We start from the raw sequence: 12,477 nt of genomic DNA, 5'->3' as shown, positions 1-12,477 counted from the left end.
CAATTGTTTGATTGTGTTTTAATGTATTTGACATTTGATTCTAGCCGCCCTGAGCCTGGTCTTGCCCAGGGAGGGCAGGGTATAAATAAATACAAAAATTTACTTACTTACTTAAGCAATGCACCTTGCTTTCCTGAACTGATGACAGAGAGGGATGTGTGCAGAAACAAAGCTAAAATCCACCTTGCTTGCCTTGCCCAAATTAGCTTTGAGTCTTGCCCACCACTGGCGTGTGGGCTCTGAAGGCTTGCCTAAAAGAAAGCGCAGCCTTTGGGCTTGAAAACGTTCCCCAAGCCTGATCTACATGCTTGCAGCAAGAATCAGCAGTGCAACATGTGGATCTGTATTTTTCAGACATAAATGAAATCCAGATTCTCAATGCACTTGCTTCTTGTAGTTTTTGCCCCAGCGAATTTTTTTTTTTAGTGTGCCTCGCTTGGGCTTTAGAATTGCACCCATCCTGGCTCTGTTGTCACTTCTAATTCCAGACTGTTTCCACGTAATGCTGCTGAGCGAGGGGCCGCAACCCACCTAGAGCCGAATGGGATTCAACGCTGCCACTTTAAAGTCACCTCTGCAACTCCTCCTTATGGCGGAACAGCAGGAGTCCGAGCAAACACAGCCTAACATTTACATGCCTTGTTGAGTCTGCATGGCTGGCAAGTTGAAAAAGCAAATGATCTGACTTGCAAAATCAGGGCATGCAGAGCGGGAATCACCTTCAGGGAGAATAAATGTCAGCCTCCCTATGGAGTGCTTTTTCAGTCAAGTGCCTCAACAGAGGACACCAACCGCAGCTTAGCATTTCAATTGGCAGGCACACTTTCAACTTAACAAATAATTCAGCACTGACTTCTTTTTAAATAAAAAAAAAACTACCCAACTTAAAAAAAAGAGACACTTGTTCAGTGCCACAGAGAAAATACATTTCTATGTCATTTTTCAGGGCATGATTGGTACCAGTTCTTTTCTAAATTACTCCAAGAACCACCAATGGAAGTAAAGCAGCCCAAGAAACTATCACATGTTGCAGCAGCACCCAGCTAAGCAGAGATTTAAACCTTAGCCTTCTGCATCTAAATCCCCTGTGTTATCCACTGATGTTCTTGAACTACAACTCCCTCAATCACTGGCCATTAACCATGCTGACCAAGATTGATAGGAATGATAGCTCAAGAATATCCAGATCCTCTGGACTACGCAGCTGTTCCCCCGCATTGTGCTGATATACATGAGAATCCACAGCGTCAAGCAGCATGAGACATGGCTTGACAGGACTGCCGGTGCAAGCAAGTTTAAGGGGCCAGTGCATGGACCCAAAAGGTACTGTGCAAGAGATTCTGTGCCAGATAACCGAGGTGGCGAGAGCCAGTGAGGTGTAGTGGTCAGAGTTTAGGGAAGTTGTTTTTTAAAAAATGTTTGGTGGTTTTATTGTGCTTTTAATTCTGCTGGGAGCTGCCCAGCCAGATCGGTGGGGTATGTAAGCTAGTAAGATATTTGTCTGCAGCAATTTATTATACTTTCTTTTTATTTGATGTCTGAATTGCCAAGGTACCACAAAGCACGGAAGGAGTCCCTGCTTCAACTTGTGCAACCGCAGGGAGATGCTGCGTTGCCTCTCACAGGGACCAAATCCCTCTGAGGCGCCCCATTTCAACTCAGAAGTTAGGATTCTTCCGGAATCCAGTCCACACCCTTGCATATTACACCTACTTTGCAAGATCCAAACTGGCTACCCATATGGTAAAGGTAAAGGGACCCCTGACCATTAGGTCCAGTCGTGACCGACTCTGGGGTTGCGGCGCTCATCTCACGTTATTGGTCAAGGGAGCCGGCGTACAGCTTCCAGGTCATGTGGCCAGCATGACTAAGCTCTGGCGAACCAGAGCAGCGCATGGAAATGCCGTTTACCTTCCTGCCAGAGCAATACCTATTTATCTACTTGCACTTTGACGTGCTTTCGAACTGCTGAACTGGGACCAAGCAAAGGGAGCTCACCCCATGGCGGGGATTTGAACCGCCGATCTTCTGATCAGCAAGCTCTAGGCTCTGTGGTTTAACCCACAGCGCCACCCACGTCCCATGTATGTATGTACGTATTATAATAATAATAATAATAATAATAATAATCCAGATCCCTGACATAGCCATAATGTGGGTGATCTGGAAATTTACAGGGTGATCCAGACTGGCCCTCTTTCAAATCAGGCCATGGAACAGACTTACTTATAAACCTCCAAGCCTCAATGCATGACTTAATTGATGCACGGCGTGATATATAGTCTTTTAAATTTGCTGAAGCCCTACTGGCATAGATTTGGTAATCCCTATGACCACCGGAGGAGGGTGTGCGTGAATGCAAACAGCAGGCGCAGAGGCTGCTTTGGGAACTGCCTAACATACCACAGATATGCCATATGTGCATAGGAACATCCTCAACCTTGCTTCTTCCTACCAGTACTGCATGCTGCTGTTTTTAATGCGCACAGTGGAAACAAGCAGCAATCAAGGACTGCTCACCTTCCCGAAGCTGCCTTTCCCTAACACTTTGATGAAGTTAAACTCTTCGAGGCCCATGCGCTTCGTCTGTGTTTTGACCTCTCCGTTTTCACCGTTCTCCCCGGGCGTGTTAAGCTGGCCGTCAGTCGAGGTTGCTGCTCCTCCCCTGTGCTCTTCGCCTCGGTTGTCAAATGACAATGCTTTCCTAATGTTATTTTCAAGCTCTTTGATTTCTGTGAAGGTTTAAAACGATAGCAGCGGACAGATATTTTAGTACGCACACACATGGAAGAGCTAAGCTTCAGCAATACCAAGATCCTGATTGCTTCACGCATGCATCATCATCATCATCATCATCATCATCATCAAAAAAGTTATACTGCCTTATACCAGTAGATATCAGGCAGGTACACAGCATAAAACCACAATATATATAAAAAAGAAAATACATACGAAAAAAAGAAAGAAATGGCCTAGTAGCACCTTAGAGACCAACTAAGTTTGTTCTGGCTTTCGTGTGCATGCACACTTCTTCAGATACATGTGATGTATGATTGCACACAAAAGCTTATACCCAGAACAAACTTAGTTGGTCTCGAAGAAGAAGAAGAAGAAGAAGAAGAGGAAGAGGAGGAGGAGGAGGAGGAGTTTGGATTTGATATCCTGCTTTATCACTAACCGAAGGAGTCTCAAAGCAGCTAACAATCTCCTTTCCCTTCCTCCCCCACAACAAACACTCTGTGAGGTGGGTGAGGCTGAGAGACTTCAGAGAAGTGTGACTAGCCCAAGGTCACCCAGCAGCTGCATGTGGAGGAGCGGGGACTCGAACCAGATGACGAGTCTACCGCTCTTAACCACTACACCACACTAGCTGTGCTACTGGACAATTTTTAATTTATTTATTTATTTATTTATTTATTTATTTCGTCTGCGTCAGACCAACACGGCAACCTACCTGAATCTAGAAAATGCATAATAAAAACAACAACAACCACCATCCAATAATCTCCCCTTCCACACACATTTTAAAAAGGGCATCAGATGTCAATATTTTTAGGTATGTATACACATACATACATGTGTGTGTGTGGATAGATAGATAGATAGATAGATAGATAGATAGATAGATAAACTGACAGGGACACAGGACGATGCTCTACATTAACCAGACCATTGGTCCACCTAGGTAAGTATTTACCCTAGGTAAGTGGTGGCTCTGCAGGATTTCAGACAGGGCTCTCTCCTAGCCCTATGCAGGGATTCCAGGGACTGAACCTGGGACCTTCTGCATGCAAATAAAATGCTCCACCACTAAACTGCAGCCCTTCGCAGATAGACAGAAAGATTGTACTTTGTGTATGGAAAGCTCCTCAACATCTCCAGTTAATGTTCCACTGCTGGGAATGGCCCCAGAGACATTGGAAAGCAGCTGCAAGTCACAGGAGCAGTCGATATGGTGTCTGCTAGAGGTGTCCTATTTTGTACTACAACTCCCATAATCTCTGCCCAGTGACCATGTTGGCTGAGGCTGATGGGAGTCGGAGTCCACCAACATCTGGAGGGCACCATTTTTGCTACCTCTGCAGAAGACAGCATCTCACTAGATGGTCCCCAAAAAGCCTCCAGCAGCTTCTCCTGAATCTTCAGGGCTAGTAGGTCATTTTGCTCTACTGAGCAGGAAAGACAGTGCAAGGCACATGGCAATTCCATCTGTGTGATATGGCCATGTTATGACACCATTTCTTCCATAATCTATTCGTTGTTAAATCTGAGCTGTTGGGGCCACATTATTTACAAGGCTGCAGTTCAGTGAGACCCGCCCCCCCACAAAAAATTCAAAATATTTATAAATATAAAAATAAAAGGCGGCAAACCTTGATCACATGGGGAAGTTGGTGCTGACTTTGATCTGTCATCATCTCCTGGTGAGGATCCAGGAACTGGCGGTTGAGATTCTGCACCTGGGACAAGCTAGGAATAGACAAGAGAAATGAGGTGCTTAACCATCGCAAAGGTGTTCTTCTGACATGGCATTTATGAGAGTACAAAGACGCAGCTCCAAATAGCAACGCTTCTGCACACAAAGAGGCAGGCAACTGAAAAACCTCCTTGAATTGTTATCTGCTTTACAGATTGACAAGCATAGCAGCTCATTTTTTAAAAGAGAGGAAAAACCTGCATTTATTGCATTGAAATCTTAACTTGTTTGAAGAAGTTCACGGTAAATGCTGCTAGGCTTACCAAATACACAGAAAGACCACACATAGAAACTCTTTAAAAACAACAACCCATAACTTCTGAAACAAGGTATTCTTGACACAAGTTCTACAGCAGGCATCCCCAAACTTCGGCCCTCCAGATGTTTTGGGCTACAATTCCCATCATCCCTGACCACTGGTCCTCTTAGCTAGGGATCATGGGAGTTGTAGGCCAAAACATCTGGAGAGCCGCAGTTTGGGGATGCCTGTTCTATAGTGTCATGTCAGAATGAAAGGCCATAATTCACTGAGCACCATTCCAACACCAGCTTAATTAAATCTGTACAGGAGATTTAGTGGATTTCAACCACATTTTGCTCGCCAAAAGATGCAAGATGCTTGACTTCATGATGATCCTTGCATACCTGCCAAGTTGCTGTCGGAGAAATAAGGGACTGGGCGGAAGTAGCAGACCGGAAATAGTGCTGCCGCCATTTTGGGACTGGGCGGAGCATGCTCAGAAGTGACTTTTGATGCTGCTTTGCCCAGTTCCAAAATGGCTGCCGCGCCAGAATAAACCGGGGAAAAACAAAAAAATCCGTTTTTTCAGCTAGGAACAGCTGGAAAAACGAGGATTTCCCGGGGAATACGGGAGACTTGGCAGCTATGGATCCTTGCCAAATGCAGCCTTTCTAAATTCTCCATTTTTTTAATCAGGGGAATGATCTTGAAGAGGGACAGGGAACCTGTGACCCTCCACATGTTGTTGTGCTCCAACTGCTATAAGTCCCAGCCAGCTGAGCCAATGGTCAGGAATTGTGGGAGTTGTAGTCCAAAATCGTCTGGAGGACCAGAGGTTCCCCATTCCAGGTCTGATGGCATGTGATGCTGTGGATCCTAAGAATGTCTGGTCAAATAAGTTGCCTAGACAGATGATCACCTGGAAAGTATATATGTAAGTCTCTTCAGACGAATATAAGTACAATAAGCTGATAGACTGTGGCAAAGCAGACAATTACGAACATGCGATTTATGGTCATGCCACCACCACACATTTCAAACACCTCCCAAGACCACACCACACTTTTAAAGCACAGCCATACCACTTTAATAGCAATGGCTTCCCCCAAAGAATCCTGGGAACTGTGACTTGTTAATGGTGGTGTGAACTGTAGCTATGTGTGGAGTCTCCTAATAACTCTCAGCATCCTTAAGCAACTACAATTCCCAGGATTCTTTGGGGGAGGAGCCATAATTGTTGCAAGTGGTATAATAGTGCTTTAAACATATTGGGTAGAGGTGACTGATGTAGACGTCAAGAGCACATAGATCCACCATCTTCCTATATACAAGTGTCTAATAATAATAATAATAGTTACAGGTACCGTAGGTAGCCGTGTTGGTCTGCCGTAGTCGAAACAAAATAAAAAAATTCCTTCCAGTAGTACCTTAGAGACCAACTAAGTTTGTCATTGGTATGAGCTTTCGTGTGCATGCAGGTATCTGAAGAAGTGTGCATGCACACAAAAGCTCATACCAATGACAAACTTAGTTAGTCTCTAGAGTGCTACTGGAAATGATGATGATGATGATGATGATGATAATAATAATAATAATAATAATAATAATAATACGGTAATAATAATTGCTATACTGCCCTTCATTCGAGGATCACAGGGCAGTTTACAATATAAAAACACAAAAATACATAATATAATAACCACTGCTTTTCTTCTCGAAAGAAAGGTGCCAGTACTCACCATGAAGTTGTTATAGTAAGTGCTACACTTTTAACCAGTGCTTTTCTTCTAGAAAAACACAGTGTCGGTACGGCATACCCTCGAGTACCCCCAGAAGAAAGCACTGATCGTAACAAAAACAAACAAACAATACACTCCCACGGACAATTTAAAAGGCCATAGATTGTGTAATTAGCCAAAAGTCTGGGAGAAGAGGAATGTTTTTGCCTGGTGCCTAAAGGATGTGTAACAAATGCGCCAGGCGAGCCTCCCTGGGGAGAGCATTCCACAAACAGGGAGCCACCACGGAAAAGGGCTGTTCACATGTTGTCACCCTCTGAACCTCAGGTAATGATTGCAGGGTCCAGGTTAGTTCATATGGGGAAATCTACGTGCTGCTACGTACCTGGCAGGCTGGCACAATATACCCTGTGAGGTATTCACCTAGCTTTTGCACTGCTATTAATTAGAATGACTAACTTAGGTTTCTTAATGTCAATTGGGTCTATTAGGTAGGTGACTTAGGTGACTACAACCCCCTGGAACAGCATCTTTCCATGCCAGGGACAAGACCAGGACCCAGCAACCCCCAGTGGAAAATGGGCAAAATGCATAATCACTGATAAATTGGGGGCTCTCCAAGGACTACTGTGGGCAGTTAACAGATTGCAGGAGATAAAGGCAGGAATCCTGTCCATATATACTTGGGAGGGCTCTGTGGGGCTTCCTTCTGCACAGACATATCCAGGATTGCACTGATGTTATGTGCAACTCTTGGCATAAAGAGGTCCAAGGGATGGTTTGCGGTGTATTTATTTTTTTACCCAGCGCAGAAGGGATCAGCTTCTGTGACGTGGCTTTGCAGAGCATCTGCTGAATTCAATTCTCTTTTGGGAGAATGTTATTTCAGTGCGTTTCCATTTGTCATCACTGTAATATCGCGGGGGGTGGAGAGGAACATCTGGCAAGACAATGATCTCACGCCAGTTTTTCAACCAGATAAGAATATTTATGTTCACATGTGTTCTCACAAGGGGACTTCAAAGTAGTAGCTTTGATGTTTACATGGCTTTCTGACAAGAACGATTCCTTCTGACAATTGGAAAATAATAAAGCCTTTTTTGACTTCATCACTACTGAGGTCAAAGCAGTCTAAGTTCTTCCAGGGCTTCTTCCAGCTCACTTGGTTTGCGTACTCCAAAGAGCACAAGTTTAGCAGTGGCGATGCCATTATTTTGTCCAACTGCTTTTGATCTTCTCCATATGGGAACCTAGGAAGTTGCCTTATACTAAGCTAAACCACTGGCCCAACTAGCTCAATGCTATCCATACCAACTGCCAACAGCCCTCTGCGATATCAGGCAAGGTTCTCATCCAGCCCTACCTGTTGTTGAACTGAAGTTGAGAACTTCAGCATGCAGAGCTTTGGAATATGTTGTCAGCAATATACTGTTGACACACAACTCTACTTCTCCACTACATCTGCAGGTGTGCTGGACCATTGTCTTGCCTCAGTAAGGGACTGGATGAGAACCAACAAACTGAAGCTCAATCCAGATAAGGCTTAGGCCAGGCATCTCCAAACTTCGGCCCTCCAGATGTTTTGGACTACAATTCCCAACTTCTCTGGCCACTGGTCCTGTTAGCTAGGGATCATGGGAGTTGTAGGCCAAAACATCTGGAGGGCCGCAGTTTGGGGATGCCTCGCTTAGGCACTGTTAGTGGGTGGTTTCCTAGAGTGGATGAGTGGGGGGGGGTTGCCTTTTCTTGATAGGATAACACTCCCACTGAGGATTGGGTACACAGCTTGGGGGTACCCAATGGATCCACTGCTGTCGCTTGAAGCTCAGGTGGTCTTGGTGGTGCCTTCCATCAGCTTTGGCTGGTGGCCCAGCTGCATACCTATCTGGACCAGGGCTTCTGTTGTCTATGCTCTGGTAAACTTCTAGGTTAGATTATGCAATGTGTTATGCGTGGGGCTGCCTCTGAAGACGATTTGGAAACTTCAGCCGGTGCAGAATTTGGTGGCCAGGTTGCTCACCAGGGCAAGACAGTTTGAGCATATGACACTGACCCTGGCCTTAGTTTCCGGGACCATTTACATGTGCTGGATTAGACACAGAAAGACTTAAATGGCCCGGGACCGCAATATATTTTAAGGACTGGCTCTCACCATATGAATCGACCAAGACCCTATAATCAGAATCTCATAAAAATCCCTTGGCCAACTCAAAAGTAAGCTAAATGCAACAACAACAACAAAAACTCATTAATTTTTTTACTCCCCTTGCTCGTTTTCATATGCAATTACTTTTCTCACTAATTGACAGAGGATGGTTACAAAAAATGGAGAAGACAACGCTCCGCGTAGCACTAGTCATGAGTTCACATGCAAGAAGGATTACCTTCTTCCTCCTTTGTCCACTATTAGTGATCTTATCTGGAGTGACACCCAGGTCGGCGAGTACTTTAGCTATGCCCCTAGCATCCACTCCGCAGTTGGGGGCCACATTTGTTTCACAGCGTCTATGTACATTCATCTTGCAAACTGCAATTCAAAACAGGCGGGGAAAGGAAGAGAAAACCCAAGTCGGATTAGATCAATTTTTTGATACGTCAACATCAACACCTGTCTTTACCATGTGGAAATCAGGGTGCTGACGTGCAGCAACCTTCCCTGAAACGAGAAATAATATTTCAATGGGGGAAACGCTGAGCTGGATCCGTGACTGATCGTTTCATATCCTGGGACACAAGAATTGCCTTCTTAAGATTAGGCCAAGGTATATCTAGGCCAGCAGTATGTTCCCAACAGCAGTCAGCTAGTGATGCCTGTGAGAGCTTGCTCGCTCAGGTCTCTCCTTCAAAGCTGACAGAAAAGATGTGATTAGTGATCTGTGAAGGGACAGGCAACCATCTTGTCTGTGAATGATCATAGGATCATAGAGTTGGAAGAGACCACAAGGGCCATCCAGTCCAACCCCCTGCCAAGCAGGAAACACCATCAAAGCATTCTTGACATATGCCTGTCAAGCCTCTGCTTAAAGACCTCCAAAGAAGGAGACTCCACCACACTCCTTGGTAGCAAATTCCACTGCCGAACAGCTCTTAGTGTCAGAAAGTTCTTCCTAATGTTTTTGGGGAATCTTCTTTGTAGTTTGAATCCATTGCTCCGTGTCCGCTTCTCTGGAGCAGCAGAAAACAACCTTTCTCCCTCCTCTATATGACATCCTTTTATATATTGGAACATGGCTATCATATCACCCCTTAACCTTCTCTTCTCCAGGCTCTTCTCCATGATAAAGCAGCACAGGACGAAGCACCGTCTAGGAGGCAAGAGACAGTGGTGCACAACCCAAATCACTCTGAGGGCCACTTTTTCCATTTTTATTAACCCTAAAAGGCCACCTCACATTCTTTCCCTCAAAGAAGTACGAGCACTGTACTTTCTCAAAGGCTGCTGGGAATTGTAACTCTGAGAGGGGTAAACTGCAGTGTCCAGAACTGTCTGAGGGAGAGAAGGTGTTTTGTTGCCATTATATTTCCAGCAGATTCTGATAACCCACTTTGTCTCCAAGTGCCTCACAGTTCACTCTCCCGTGTCCCTGCGAAACAACACAGGCCGCTCTGAAATCTTGGCCGATCTATCCCTCCCTTTTCAGCTCTACTCCATAACGCCTTCTGTTCTCATCATTCTCTCCATCTCTGTCCGCATCTCTCACATCTCTCAATCCAGCCTTTTCATAAACCACTTATAACTCAGCTTGCTACTGAAAAGCCGGGGGTTTTTTTGGGGGGGGGGGTGCGCAATGAGCAACGGCAAAGGCAGAGGAGGATCCAATCAGCCATCAGGCCTTTCATTGTACAGACCCAAGCTAAGGCCGTCAATCATAAACGAATATACATGCTCCCCCTGCTAAATACACCATTGATTTCTGGCTGCAAATGTATCAAAGGAAGCAGCAAATAACTGGGCCGCTTAACATTGAGACTCCTCATTTGCTGACAGACGGTTGGAGTCTTTTACCTTATGTGCAAGTGCCCTCTTGTGGAGGGAAAAAAAAGCTCAAGAAAGTGTACAAAAATATAAGCCTAACTCAATGCTGCAGACTTTTAGAGATAAAAATTCAAACACGCCCCCCCCCCCCAAGAAGAACAATAATTCACTGCACTTGTGCATGTGTCCTGAGGAGGGCAACCAAAATGATCAAAGGCCTGGAAACGATGCCTTATGAGGAACGGCTTAGGGAGCTGGGTATGTTTAGCCTGGAGAAGAGAAGGTTAAGGGGTGATACGATAGCCATGTTCAAATATATTAAATGATGCCATATAGAGGAGGGAGAAAGGTTGTTTTCTGCTGCTCCAGAGAAGCGGACACGGAGCAATGGATTCAAACTACAAGAAAGAAGATTCCACCTAAACATTAGGAAGAACTTCCTGACAGTAAGAGCTGTTGGGCAGTGGAATTTGCTGCCAAGAAGTGTGGTGGAGTCTCCTTCTTTGGAGGTCTTTAAGCAGAGGCTTGACAGGCATATGTCAGGAATGCTTTGATAGTGTTTCCTGCTTGGCAGGGGGTTGGACTGGATGGCCCTTGTGGTCTCTTCCAACTCTATGATTCTATGATTCATAGGGATTTGAACCTGGGTCCGTTGTTGGCTGTTCAAGGGTCTAGTCGCTTCACCACACTGATGCCATTCAATGATCATTCTAACAGAGGGTTGAAGGATCTGCGACACTCCAGACATTGTTGGGCTACAGCTCCCATAATCCCTTATCATGAGCTATACTAGGAAGGGCTGATATGAGTTGGGAGCCCAACAACACAAGACATGGTAAAAGTAAAGGTAAAGGGACCCCTGACCATTAGGTCCAGTCGTGACCAACTCTGGGGTTGCGGGGCTCATCTCGCTTTATTGGCCGAGGGAGCCGGCGTACAGCTTCTGGGTCATGTGGCCAGCATGACAAAGCCGCTTATGGTGAACCAGAGCAGCACACGGAAATGCCGTTTACCTTCCCGCTGTAGTGGTACCTATTTATCTACTTGCACTTTGATGTGCTTTCGAACTTGGACGTGCTTTGCCGTGCTTTCGAACTGCTAGGTTGGCAGGAGCTGGGACCGAGCAATGGGAGCTCACCCCGTCGCACGGTAGCCATGGTAGCCATCTTCAAATATCTAAAGGGCTGTCACACAGAAGATGAAGCAAGCTCATTTATCCTATCGTTCTCCAGAGGATAGGATTCGAACTGATGATTCAAGTTACAGGAGAGGAGGATTTGACTAAACACCAGGAAGAACTTTCCGAAGGTAAGAGGCATTCGACAGTGGAACGGTCTCCCTCAGAAGGTGGTGGACTCCCCTTCATTGCAGGTTTTTAAGCCGAGGTTGGATCTGTCATGGATACTTAAGTTGAGATTCTTGCATTGCAGGGGGCTGGACTCGATGACCCGTGGGGTCCCTTTCCAAGGCCAGTATTCTATGATTCTATTAATTTATTGGGGCAAGGGGCAGAGGTTCCCCAACCCTGTCCTTCCATTCCCACTGCTACTGGAATGAGAATTAAATCACTCAAGGAAACTTTTGTAAAAGTCCAAAGTCCATATTAGAGCTATAGGTTTACTAGGCCAACCAAAACTTCATAAAATAGTGTGCAAATGTTTGAGTTCTCCAGACTAGATGTTACAACACAACTCAAGGGGGATTGGGGGTGGGAATAAAAAAGCTGCTGGTGTTAGTCAAGCTGTACTTGGCTGCATCTGGTAAGCTTTTAAGATGGGGGTGTGGGAAATGAACTTTCAGGTGCTTGCCGTTTTCATGTTGTATCCCAAACTCCAGAGAAGAAGAAAAAACACATAACAGCTGAACCTCCATCTCCACAAATCCCACAACCAGATGCTACTCATTCCTGATAAAAGGCAGGTGGGAGACGATCCACCATAAAATTTATGATGAAGTGTTCTGGGGAACTTGGATGCTTGCAAAAAAATTGATGATATTTTTGTTGGCCTAACAAAGTCCTAATATGGGCACTTTTTTATTTTTT

At 45.2% G+C, this 12,477-nt stretch overlaps 1 protein-coding gene across 1 annotated transcript in view; it reads right to left on the bottom strand.

The window, feature by feature from the left end:
• PRKCE (protein kinase C epsilon) overlaps positions 1 to 12,477 on the bottom strand; it is a 321,969-nt gene that overhangs the window by 83,387 nt on the left and 226,105 nt on the right. The window contains exons 7-9 of the mRNA XM_035111183.3: positions 8,842 to 8,984; positions 4,374 to 4,470; positions 2,521 to 2,732 (exon numbers count right to left, since the gene is read on the bottom strand). Coding sequence (XP_034967074.1) covers positions 2,521 to 2,732; positions 4,374 to 4,470; positions 8,842 to 8,984 — 452 coding nt within the window. The remainder of the gene's footprint in view (positions 1 to 2,520; positions 2,733 to 4,373; positions 4,471 to 8,841; positions 8,985 to 12,477) is intronic.

This window comes from Zootoca vivipara, chromosome 3 (genome assembly GCF_965207765.1).
Source record: "Zootoca vivipara chromosome 3, rZooViv2.hap1.1, whole genome shotgun sequence".
Lineage (NCBI taxonomy): Eukaryota > Metazoa > Chordata > Lepidosauria > Squamata > Lacertidae > Zootoca > Zootoca vivipara.
This window is presented reverse-complemented; position numbering and strand designations above follow the sequence as displayed.